The sequence below is a fragment of the Rhineura floridana genome, chromosome 1, assembly GCF_030035675.1.
Source record: "Rhineura floridana isolate rRhiFlo1 chromosome 1, rRhiFlo1.hap2, whole genome shotgun sequence".
Classification (NCBI taxonomy): domain Eukaryota; kingdom Metazoa; phylum Chordata; class Lepidosauria; order Squamata; family Rhineuridae; genus Rhineura; species Rhineura floridana.
In genome coordinates, this window is record NC_084480.1 from 274,791,286 (window position 1) to 274,804,629 (window position 13,344).

The following is a 13,344-nucleotide window of genomic DNA, read 5'->3' on the forward strand; positions in this document are numbered from 1 at the left end:
TCCTGCTTTCTTTGGCTTCATTCCCAGTAGTGTGGAAGAAGCTGTTTTCATTTCTAAGTTATTGCCAAACAAATGGTAATAAAAAGTTATGCGTCCATATGGCCCTGTCTGCTTCTTGTCAAGAAGCATAACTTTCCATGGGTGGCATTATTAAAGTCCTAAGGAAATTTTCACTGTGAATAATTTGTAAATAATTTACCGTTGAATACTCCTTTCGATTTTATTTTACTCTGGAGGCAACACTTTTTGCTCTGTCACAGTATTAATGTCAGGTGCTTTATTTTCTATCAGAGTATTAGGTGAAATTATTCCTAACAGTTGTTTGAGTCATCTGGGATCTTCTGTTCTTTAGGAACTATTTGAACGTCTTAGGAGCAACTGCATCTTGAGTTACTATTGTTTCTCTGGTTTGGGCATGCTGTAATATGGATTATGTGGATTAGTTTTACAGGATTAATTTTGGTGGATATATCTGTTTTAAGATAAGAAATTTGATTCAGTCACTGTACCATTCAATCTGTTCCATTCCAGTATAACAACAGTATGGATGATCCTTGTGGGATATTCTGGGTGTAATAGTTCCTCCTGTTCATTTACTACTGTTTTCTTTCAAAATCAACTAGTAAACATTAATTTTTAAAAGCTTGCGGTTTATGCTGTATGCTTGCAAAGCTTTCTTGACCCTCTGTTATGTCATGAAATTAGAGCATGAAATAATACATCTGCAACAACATTTCTGAGTCCTAAATATATTTATTATGTGTAGGCCTTTTGAGCACAATGGGACAATTCCGAGTAAATGTGTACAGTGGGGCCCCACTTCTCGGTGCCCCGCTAATACGGCGCTAGCAGGGCGATCAGCTGGAGGGGGGCTGGAGCTCCCCGCACTCCAGCTGATCATGCCGGAGGAGGGGAAGATCAACTGTAGCGTGCTACAGCTGATCTTATCCTGGGGGCAGTCAGACTCCCGCACTCTAGCTGATCGCGCCGGAGGAAGGGAAGATCAGCTGTACCACGCTACAGCTGATCTTCTCCTCTTCTGGTGCGATCAGACTCTCGCTCGAGCTGATCGCATGGAGGAGGGGAAGATCTGATCTTCTCCTCCTCTGGTGCGATCAGCAGGTTAGGTTCCAGACCCCCACGTACTACAGCTGATCCGCTTTTCGGCGGGGGTCTGGAACCTAACCTGCCTATGAGTGGGGCCCTACTGTATAGGACTATTGTTAGTCTTCTGATAGATAAAGCCATTGTTCTCATCCCAACATCAACTATGTTTATTTATAACTCTAACAAACAACAGGGGTGGATGGCATCCAAAAGCAGCAAGAGGAAGGAGGAGGGGGAACCCCAAGATGCCAAAAAAAGGAATTCTTGAGTAGGAAATCCAAATAGATTTATTAAAAAGGAAGAAGCCCAACTTGTTTCGGCCACTCGAGACTTGGCCTTCATCAGGGGTTATAGATAAAATCATACAATAATCCATTTAGTGGCATAATCATATCATATCGTACAGCATATGACCATACAATGTAATGGGAAAAAAATAGATAAATACTTACATAACGAATCTAAAATATCTATCTTGAACTGTTTTATATGCAGAATGTGCTGAGAGTTGCTGGAGATGCCCTGTTCCCCTCACAGAGGTTTAATCAGAGTAGCTGACTGTTAAACCACTGTGACCACTGGAGCTCTGTCAGGGGAATAAGTCTCCCCTCAGCACCCTTCACAAACTACACTTCCCAGGATTCTTGGGGGGAAGCCATGACTGTCTAAAGTGAAATAAAGGTCTGGTGTGGGTGTGGCCCCCTGATTAGCCAAGCACAGCAGCTGTGAGTATGGTTTTTAGAACACTGACAGTTGGTTCTTACCGAGCATGCCTGGCCTTATCATGGAGTTCAATGCAAAATGTCTTAAATTAATTAAAAATAAGCCAGGCATTTTTTAACTTTTAAACTGCAGAAGTTGGTCAGAGTATGGGGCAAGGTCAGTAATAGGATGGCAGGTACTCTGTGAATATGGCTGATTTTTTAAATTAATTTCTACAAATTATGAGAACTCTGACAGAAAAAAAGTCCAAAAGGGGTCCAGTGTTTTTCTCTCTTTTTACACTTTGAACTGTTCATTCTCGCTGACTGTTTTGTATATCACCATGAAAATTTAGAGGGTTGTTAAGCAAATGTTTCTGAGTTCAGGACTATAAGTTTTGTAAGGTTTTGTTTTGAATTAAGCTTATGGGAAGCATCACAATGGCATGGGGGGTATTTTCAGTTTAACATTGTGGAATGTGAAAAATCCATGCTGACCATAGTATATATTTATTTATTTTATTTATTTCGTTTCATTTCTAGACTGCCCATAACTAGTAGCTCTCTGGGCGGTGTACAAAACTGGATTAAAATACAATAATATAATAAAATCAATAACACATAGCAGCAAGTTAACTAACAAAAAATTAAACGTAAAAACATTAAAATGCCTGGGAGTATAGCCAGGTCTTAACCTGGCGCCTAAAAGAAAGTACCGTAGGCGCCAGGCGTATCTCCTCAGGTAAGCTGTTCCAGAGTTCGGGGGCCACCACAGAAAAGGCCCTAGATCTAACAACATTCCTCCGGGCTTCCTGATGAGTTGGTACCCGGAGGAGGGCCTTAGATACTGAACGAAGTGAACGGGTAGGTTCATAGCGGGAGAGGCATTCCACAAGGTATTGCGGTCCCACACTTTCGTGTCTATATAATTTGATGCATGTAATACAAGGACTAACATGCAGTCCAATACATGTCTACTCGGAAGTAAGTTTCATTGGGTTTAATGGGACTTACTCCCAGGCAAGTGTGTAGTGGAGTACACACTTATCTGGAAGTAAGTCCCATTGGACCCAATAGAATTTACTTTTGAATAGATGTGCATTGGGTTGCAGCCTTAGTTTCCTTTTGCAGCCATTTTAATTCTGCCTTCTATATCTTCAGAATAGCCATGTAAGGTAGGCTAGGCTGAGAGTTAGGGACTGGCCCAAGACAGTACATAAGCAAAAACAATGACGAGTAAAAATTTAATATGTGAAAATGCTCATGCTCAAGAGTATTTTGGTTGCTGTTTGTCAAGGCATTGTGTGTGTGTTTTTATGTCTAGTGTCTCCTAACGTCTTTTCGCCTATGTCGTAATTCTTACAGTTGCAGATGTTCTTTTTTTTGTTTTAAATTATCAAATTCTGTGGTGTGTGGTTTTTTTTAACTTGAGTCTTTTGCATGGTTTAGGGTTGGCATTGCAGGAGATCAGGCTCTTGTGCATTTAACAGTTGTGGGACAGGTAGAAATTAAACGGAGTAAGCTTTTTCTGCTATGGAAATACAATTATAGGGAAAGTACTAAAGTTTGCATTTTTCTTTGATAGGGGATTGCCATATTGAGAAAAATGTGTATTAGTTGGAAGGGGTGCTGCAGTGTTTTTTGCGGCATGTTTAGTACTGGTAGCAATATAATGACTGTAAAAAGACATTCTTTGTCTGACGTCCTCTCTGAGCAAAGATGAGACATAACAGAAATATATTGTAAAAGCAGCATTTCAAGTGTAAAATTTGATTTCGAGAGAAAAAGTATTTGTGTGCTGGTGTATCACCATTGCTGGGGTGGGAGGTGGGGGATAGATGTGAGATTCTGTTGTGCCATTCTGTTAATCTTATGGATAAAAAAAATATTCTACTACACTCTGTGTGTGTGTTTATTTTTAATGTTTTAGGCTTCTTAGATATGCAGCACCCAAGGCCAGCACCTTGTAGGCACTCCCTTTTTCAAAACGCAACTTAAGTGTAACTGTAGTGATTACTTTTGAATAATGGTAAAGTAATCAGTTACTTTCAGAGCTAATGTAATTGCAATGGTAATTTATTACTTTTTGGGGCCATGTAGCAGTAATTGTGATTTATTACTTTTAAAAAGTAATCTTCCAAGCTCTGGGTGCATCTGATGCAGATCCTGATTTCCTTCCTTCTCTGTCATTTCCTGTCAATAAAGATCCAGATGTTATTATTCAGTTATACTGCATGTGTTGGATTTTCCCTGTTCTGCTACTTCAGTTCATTTGACACAGATTTCCAGTCCTTGTATCAATTGATATGTTCTGTATATTACTACAGCTTTCACTGTTGGAAGCTTTCATGCTGGAGGTGGTGGAGGAATGTCAGCAGCAAACGTCTGTGTATGGGTTGTCAATGCGTACTATACAGCCCAAAAAACCTGTGTATTTTTCTCTTGTACTCTAGGTGGCAGTATTTAATGTCGGTATTAAAGCAGATAACCTAGTAGCAGCAGTAGGGTTTAAAGCTTGTATGTGGAGGGGAAAAAATCCAGAAATTATTTTGAAACAGCTGATGGTGTGGGAAAGTGTGTGATAATTAAAGGTATGCCATGTAGAACATGTATGTGGTTCTGCTGGTATATTTTGGATTTAGTCTGGTGTTTATTTGGGGGTACTTAGCTTTTACCCCCTTATGTAGGGGGTTGGATTTTATGGCCTTCTAGACCCTTTCTTTCTATGTGCCAGAGATTCCATGTTCACTTCTGTAGAAGGGAAACGTGGCTTTGAACTTAGAAATGAATGCTTGGAATTGCCTCTTCCTCACTGAAGTGAATCAGGAAGCCTGCAGAAACTGGCAGTTCATGTGCACATCTGAGCATCTCTAGAATTCGAGATCAGAATCAGAGCCAAAGTATTCAGAACTGCAAAAATTTACGTCTCCTATATCATGGTGGGAAAAACTGTTCCAGCTGGTAGGCCATATCCTAACCTCCCCCTCCCCTCATGGGCCATTTTGACAGATTGACAGATTGTCAATCACCTAATGTCATTATGATGTCAGGCAACAAAAGTGGGTGCTAACAGCGCACCCTCAAAGCGTTTTGCTGTGAGCCCCACTTTGTCCAGTTGCAGGCATGGTTGAGATGCAAACTGCACTTGCAAACTGACATTTTGTCTCTGCAGATTGGGAAACTGTCTGCAAAGGAGAAATGTTGGCTTGCAAGTGCAGATTGAATTCCACCTGCAGTCATACAAAGCAGCTCCCCCAGGTGCACTGTCAGCACCAATCTGCAGGTTGGCTCTGAAAGTATGCCTTGAAAGGAGCTTGCTTTCAGCTGATTGGTGCTGACCGCAAGTCCCTAGTGTAGTCAATCCCAATTGGGGTTGCTATCAGCACCAATTAGTTGAATACTGCAGTCAGTGAACCCTAATCCTTCCCTTGCACTCCCCTCCACACAGGAGTCCCCAAGTCCAATCCCCGACCCACTGTCAACCCTCCAACACACAGAGAGGCCTGTATGTGCCCAGTGGTTCATTGTGTGTTGAGAATCAAACCCTAAGTTTTTGTTTGCTTTTAATTCTCTCTAATTCACTAACTTAATATTCTCTTTTAGAGGGTCCATGAAATCACGGACAGTAGCACCAACTAACATGGCACGGAATTCTGGCATGGGTATGATGGTGAACAAAAGAAAAGCTTACATTACTGAAAACTACTCAAACAGGTAATTGATGATCTTACAACCATGTCTATTTTCTGTTGCAAATGTCTGACTATTAATGTCTTTTTCTTTTTAGAGGGGGAGAGATGAGATGGAAATGGGATGGAACTCGAAAAAAATTATCTAGCATATTAGCTTGATGTGGGGGGATATTGTCACAGATAACTGCCGAAGAGCAAGGCAACTGACCTTGGGGTGGGATACTTACAGGAATGCTAGCCAACTGTTCGGTACTATACAGGACATCGACCCTGCCCACAGTCTTGCAATCTTAAAGACGAAAGAAGGAGGGAAGGGAATGGTTTGAGATCAGGATCACAGAAGTTGTGTGCTTTCGTACTCTGTTTAAACAATTGCAAGGTGGGAAGAGAGATGACTATCTGGAGGCAATGAGTTCCAGAGAGATAAGGGAACTAGAGCGCGTGGAGGCATGATACGGAAGAGCTTAACCTGAGATTCACCAGAGGAAAGTAACAGCAGATGAGAAATTAATGAAGATGAATAGGAAGGTATAAAGTGAACTAATATCTACAGTGCCTTGCAAAAATAATCAAACCCCTGATCAGTGCTCTCATATTACTGAATGACAAATGGTACATTGTAATTTTGTTCTGTATGATATTTTATTTTGAAACACTGAAACTCAAAGTCAATTATTGTAAGGTGACATTGGTTTTATGTTGGGAAATGTTTGTAAGAAACATAAAAAACAAACATTGCTTGCATAAGTATTCAGCCCCACACATAAATATTTGGTAGAGCCACCTTTCGCTGCAATAACAGCTTTAAGACTTTTGAGGTAGGTATGTACCAGCTTTGCACACAGTGTCAGGGAGATTTTGGCCTATTCTTCTTGGCAAATTTGCTTCAGGTTAGTTGGACGTTGCTTGTAGGCCGCAATTTTCAAAGAGCGCCACAGATTCTCCATGGGATTGAGATCAGGAGTTTGAACTGGGCCACTGTAGGACATTCACCTTTTTGTTCTTGAGCCACTTCAGTGTTGCTTTGGTCTTGTGCTTGGGATTGTTGTCCTGTTGAAAAGTGAATTTCCTCCCAACCTTCAGTTTTTTCGTGGACTGAAGCAGGTTCTCTTGTAGCATTTCCATGTATTTTACTCCATCCATTCTTCCTTCACTTTTAACAAGATGCCCAGTCCCTGCTGATGAGAAGCATCCCCTCAGCATGATGCTGCCACTGCCATACTTCACTGTAGGAATGTTGTGTCTTGAGGCATGGACAGTGTTAGGTTTGTGCCACACAAAGAGCTTTGAGTTTTGGCCAAAAAGCTCTATCTTAGTCTCATCTGACCAGAAAACCTTTTCCCACATTGCAGCTGGGGCACTCTCATGCTTTCTGGCAAATTCCAGACATGCTTTCAGATGGTACTTGTTGAGTAACAGCTTCTTTCTTGCCACCCTCCCATACAGGCCAGTATTATGCAGAGCTTTTGATATGGTTGATTGGTGCACCATTCCTCCACTCCCAGCCACTGAACTCTGTAGCTCCTTCCAAGTGATTGTTGGCCTCTCTCTAGCTTCTCTCACAAGTCTTTGTTTGAATGCTGAATTTTGAGGGACAGCCTTTTTTTGGCAGTGCCTGGGTGGTGTGATGCAGCTTCCAGTTCCTGATTATTGATCCAACTGTGCTCACTGGGATATCCAAACACTTGGATATTATTTTGTACCCTTTTCCTACTCTATGCATTTGTATTACATTATCTCTCACTTCTGTCGAATGCTCTTTGGTCTTAATTTTCCTTCAGATCCACAGCTTGACCAATGAGCCCTCGACAGTGGGGGTTTTATCCTGGCAATGTGGCAGCAACTTTAATAGTTCACAGGTGGCCAATGGTAAGGTAATTGTGTCCTCAATAGGGCAATTTCTTTCATCTGTGTAAACTGGGAGCTTCCACAGCACAGGGGTTGAATACTTACACAAGCAACATGTTTCAGTTTTTTATGTTTCTTACAAACATTTCCCAACATAAAACCAATGTCGCCTTGCAATAATTGATTTTGGGTTTCAGTGTTTCAAAAAATATCATACAAGATGAAATTACAATGTACCATTTGTAATTCAGTAATATGAGAACATTGGTCAGGGGTCTGATTACTTTTGCAAGGCACTGCATATTTTCTTAAACTGGATCCAATAAAGAAACTGTAGCCAATAGAGATGACATAACGAAAGAGAAATATGAGCAAAACAAAATGCAGAAGAATCCAAACATGCCAGGAAATTAAGAATGGAAGAACAGTTAAAGTTGTGAAAGAGTCAAACCAGGAAGTTCTCCAAGGCAGCCTGATTAGGCTCCTACTTAGAAATGTAAAAACCATAAGCAATTCTGATCAAAGAACTTCCACTTCATGTCATGTTTGATCCTTAGATTTGACATGGGGATGATGCCTGTTCATTTTATTCTTCCCATGTTGAGGAGAAGTTTAGTCCATTTGCCTTAGGTTCTCACTTGCCAGCATGGAACACGAGTTGTTTAACACTGTTACTGTTAGAATTATGAAGCTTTTTGTTTTTGTTTGTTGTAAAAAGCCTGTGTTTTTAGAATGAAAAACTATTGTAAGGAAAAGGTTAGAATGATTACAAATCATGTATAAACTATCAATATTTCTTTATCTAATCTGTATAATGTTCTTAATTTTGAATTTTAATGGTTGATGAAGAACTGGATATGAGAGTGGAGACTGCTCATCTTCTGTCAATGGAGGAACTTCAAAAAGCAATGAGGGAAATTCACCTGCACAGTTACCAAAATTCTGCTATGAATGTGGCGCCAAATACCCAGTGGAATCTGCAAAATTCTGCTGTGAATGTGGAGTTCGAAGAATGGTTTTGTGAGCATGTTCTATAATGCAGGACAAAAGTTAGCCTGCTCCTCTGTTCGCTATGGCTGCATGGAAATCTATGCTGCACCTTCCCTGAGAACTTGTGCTAAAACACCGTATAATTTTCTGAGAGCAATTCTTTTTGGTTGCAGAGTAATTTATATAGATACAAATATACTGTATATAAATGATAGGTATCTGATACTGTGCCATTTAAGAAGGTATTTTTGAGACACTGTTGGAAATATCTTTAATGGAGCAAAACACTAATTCAAGAAGTAGAAGGGCTTTTGTAATCCTGATATGTATTGTATCCACAAATGGTTCTCTTGTTATTCATCCATAATAATGTTAGCCCTGAATCAGTTGGTCTAAAAAGGAATCTAGAGAATATTGACTGCTATAGATAACTTGATGAACAGCTTCTCATAAATCTTACAATCAGAAAAGGTTCAATTTAATTGATCTCTTCTGATGTTATTTTTCCTGATTGGCGTTTTCTTCTGGGTCTCCTTTCGAAAGGCTTTATAAGATGCTTTCCTCGTATATGATGTAAGATTTCTTTTCACATGCCTTTCTTTAACTAGAATTTGATTATTAGTTTTGCAAAGTAATTCACCTTCCTTTAGGCGTCTATGAAATAAATTGCCAATGACAGCTTTTCCTGCAAACTCACAATAGTGCATGGAGGAGGTATAAGTGGTACTTTGTGAATTGTAGCCTTTATCCACCTTCTCCTACATCTCCCTCTTTTCCATATTTGTGAAGCCCTGCTACTTATCTTTTCCTCAAAAAGTAAAGTTTAACCGTAGTTTCAATGTTTGTCCAATATGGCCTAAATTTCCCTTCCCTCGCCCCCTTATAGAGAGTTTAGGGCCGTTGCAGTGATGGTAAGATGTAATAGATATAGAATCACTTTATTTTTTATAATAATTTGTGGAACAAATGAGTTTCAGAACATGGTAACTGAATAATGCTTCTTTTCTTTTTCTTTTGTCTTCACAATATCTTCTCCATAGGTGTTTTTGGTACCTCCTGGAGCTCAATCAAAATTAACGGGCTTCACAGGGAGTACGTTGCCCCACTGAAAATCTGCATCAGTATTAAGTTGCTTCTATGAGTAACAGCATTTTCACAGCAACTATTTTTCCTATGGAGAAGAGCCTTTCCCAAAATTAATTTGATCATTTTATTTCAAACAGCTGTTTCTAAGCTATTGTCTCTCCTAGTATAGAAACAATTGAAACTGTCAGCTGGGTGTTTTGCAGTATTTGACCCGACACTAATCTAATCTTACTTTCATTTTTTTAAAAAAGCCTTTTCAAACAGTGTCGATAATGGCAACTGGAAATATAGTTGTTCTATCAAGCTCTTTTGCCCGCTTCTACTTTCTAGTACGCTTGGTAGTGGTAAATTGCAGGTCCCATAATATTCGATTTAACAAGTTCATTGATGTAGAACTGTTATTTCTGGATCTTAGGCTTTTCAAAAATAAAAAATAGCATTTTAAGTGCAGGACCCCAATCTTGTGCTGTGACCCAATTTTAATTCTATAGCAATTATATAATAGCAGATTTGTTACAGTAGCTACATGTGGTGGAACTGAACCAATACTGAAAGAGACCAACATGTATAGAATGTCATTGGGGCTTGCACCATTTTGCAAAGATCGGTTTATCCTCCTTCTTTCTCTTAGGTATTTCTTCCAGGTATTTAAAAAAAATCTTCATTATGAAGATTTTATCTGCAATCATTGTTAGTAGATTTGTGTACTATCCTTGATGATATATACTTATGGGGGGATAAGTACAGTAATTTAGGAAGTTGCACTTTTAAAGTATAGCTTTTTTTGTTTTGTTTTGCTAACTGGGCCCAATACATCAAATTGCTTCCTGATGAAGACTCTGCAATGGGTATGAACAATCTAAACCAGAAATGTTGATTTAGAACTCAAAGGCATCATTTTAAAATCTTAAGAGCGATTTTTTTATATGAGCTAGTCTATGTGATAGAAATCTAAAACAGCATCAACAGATGGATCTTAACCACTCATAATGAAAATTTGATTGATGTTAATGGAACACTTAATTTCTAAACCAATAACTTTGCATCCTTTCATAATAGTGTTTGCTGTTTTTAAACGGTAGTTGTTAATCTACAAACTAATCAGGATCATTAAAAATGCAGTAACATTGTTTCTATATGAAAGTTTTCCACCATTTTTGATTTAGACCTTTTGCAGAACAAAGGCTTAGCTGATCAAGGCCCTTTCATAAGCTGTGGTTGGTATCAAAATGACTACACAGACTCGCTAGAAATTTTCAGGGTCTCAATTTTCAATTGCAGCCCTTCATGGTCCTTGAAAGGCTACTCCTTAAGGTCAGAAACCCCTTTGGAGACTCTGATACGTACAGTGGATTGCAGACAAAAGAGGATGGGACAGGCAACAGCCCCCTTCCCTGTGTATTTAAAAGTCTATCCCTGCACGTAGAACTCTTAAGATCCCAGCCACAGTTTTGAGCAGTTTCGAAGGTAGACTTCTAGATCCCTCTTCCAATCCTGAGAATACTAGGGGAAACATTTTTTTCAAAATGGTCCTTTTGCCTTTTCATTTCCTAGAAAATCTGGCAAATCAGTTATGTCACACATCTTGTTTATACACTTGATAGCTATTGAGAACGTTCTTGTAACACTTACCCTATAACAATTGTGTTCTGATTTGTTTTTTCCTTTTAAATATGTGGACGTTATGCCTGGCAGATTATATCCCATGCAAATAATGATACTAACTGGGATGAGCTCAGTATATTTAAGAATTCACTCAGGGTTGCTTCAGGTTGCTTTTAGCCGCAGAGTTGAATATCCACATTTGAAAAATGTATACCGTATATTGGCCTAATGACAGAGTAGCACAGAGATGAGTGTCTCCATCAGAAAAGCAAATTTGTAATCAGACTTAGTGGTGGAAATCTAGTGATAAATTTGTTATTCCAGTTAACGTTTGGCATTTTGTAGAAGATAATATGGGTATGTTGGGACTTACACCAGAAAGTTCTGAATGATCTACAGGGACCCTTTGAGATTCTGCTTTGCTTTTGGTATCAGGTTTTTGGGCGAGACTTCAAATGCATCCTCATTCACCAAAGATCTCATATATTTATGTTATATAAATGTTTCATGTGTCTCTACAAGACGCGTTATTACACCTACCTAACAATACAAATTTCTTATGGCATCTTCCTGATCTCTTTAATATGTTGTATTTTTTTTTGTAACTGGCTTCTAATTTCTACTAAACAGTTATGTGAGCTCTTGTTTGCTCTGACTTATATTTTGGAATTGTTCAGTATATTGCAAAAGCAATCTGTAAATGCTTGCTGTATGTTATCTAGTCCTTTAACAATAAAGCAGTTATTACACAATATTTTATTACATCTTCATGTTGCGTAGAGGTTCTTAAATTTTGTTTTTTTGGTAGCATCCATGCTGCCAATATTACATCAGCTCTCAAGTCAATTTCATTTCCTCACTACCTGGGTAGTGTGGGACTAGATGTGGGCAAGCTGAAACTGAATCCTGATGGGACTGACACAGTGGGCATCATCTCTTGCGGTTTGTGGAAGTATTGAAAAGGTTCATCCTTCCCTGATAAAGTTTACACAGAAGTTTACCATTTTCCTGAAACCATTGCTGTGCCATGAATTCCATTATTCCAAGATTTGCCAAAGCTTAAGCTTTTAAGTGTTAAGATATTTCTACGTGGGTACCGTTTTGATGGATGGATAGGTTTAAATCTTTAATAGTGGCAAAGTTCTTGGTCTGTTTATTTAAAATGGCATTTAATTGAATATTGTGCACATTTTATATTGCAAACTAACTTGACCTTTAATGATGGGGCAGGCTAGAACCCCAGTTTAAGAAATTATTTTTAATTCCAAGTTATCGTATAACTAGAAATGAGTCACTGTACAACTATCATAAGGGGGAAAGCCATTGAAATGTGGGGGGAAATGGTGGTTAACTACAAAATAAAATGCTGGTGCATAGTTTAAGAATGGTACTTATGTGCAGAAATTACTAAAGTGTAGTCATCATGTGTGCTTATTAACTTGGTATCTCTGCACATAAGGCTATATGGGCCATAAACTGAACCTTCAAAATTTATTTTTTATACAGCCACAAGAGTCAGAGGGGATTTTTCGCGTTCTACCATGTTAAATGAAAATACCCACCCCACCCCTTTCTGGTGCTTTGTATAGTCCCAATTCAAAACAAAAACTTACAGGTCTTATACTGTTGGATTCAGAATCGCTTGCTCTACAACTCTGGAAGTTTTCTTGGTGATACACCCCCCCCCCGAGAATCCACAGGTTAAAATGAAAAACGGGAGAGAGAAAAAACTAGAAGCCATTTGGACTTTTTTCTTGAGAAATTGTCATAATCTGTTGTCATTGATTACAACTCAGAGATGACTGTAAGGTATCCCTAATCAAATCCCTGAGCTTGCCCCAAACACAGTACTTCATCTGTAGTAGGTTTAAATTTTAAAAAGGCATGGTTTATTTTTAATTAATTTATTTAAAAAAATGCATTACAGTGGATCATAACGTACCCCTATGCGCAGAAGAGTTCTTTCGTTTTACTCTCCCTCCCCCTCCCCTTCCAGTTACTTAGAGGAAGCAGGGGAAGTCTGCTCCTGTGATTGGTGGGCAACAGACATGTGACTCACACTGGCCTTCTGCTGAGCTTGCTCTGTGTGAGGAAGCACGCGTGCACGCGAGAGAGAAAATGGCCGATGGAGGGAGAAAGCAGCAGCAGAATGGAGGTGAGTGGGAAAGAGTAAAAAAATGGGGGGGAGCTTTGAAGGACTCTGCAATTTTTTAAAAGTCTACTTGGAAGTAAGTCCCACTGAGTGCAGTGGGGCTTACTCCCAGGTAAGTGGAGTGGAGGTTCTGTGTGCTAGCAATGAGCTTGAAGGGAAGGAA

The 13,344-nt window shown here is 39.2% G+C and overlaps 1 protein-coding gene across 1 annotated transcript in view; it reads left to right on the forward strand.

The window, feature by feature from the left end:
- Positions 1–11,767, forward strand: part of ZC2HC1A (zinc finger C2HC-type containing 1A) — a 70,171-nt gene extending 58,404 nt beyond the window's left edge. Inside the window, exons 8-9 of the mRNA XM_061601900.1 lie at positions 5,412–5,522; positions 8,198–11,767. Of these exons, the coding sequence (XP_061457884.1) occupies positions 5,412–5,522; positions 8,198–8,372 (286 nt within the window). The 3' untranslated portion in view covers positions 8,373–11,767. The remainder of the gene's footprint in view (positions 1–5,411; positions 5,523–8,197) is intronic.
- Positions 11,768–13,344: the final 1,577 nt, after the last annotated feature.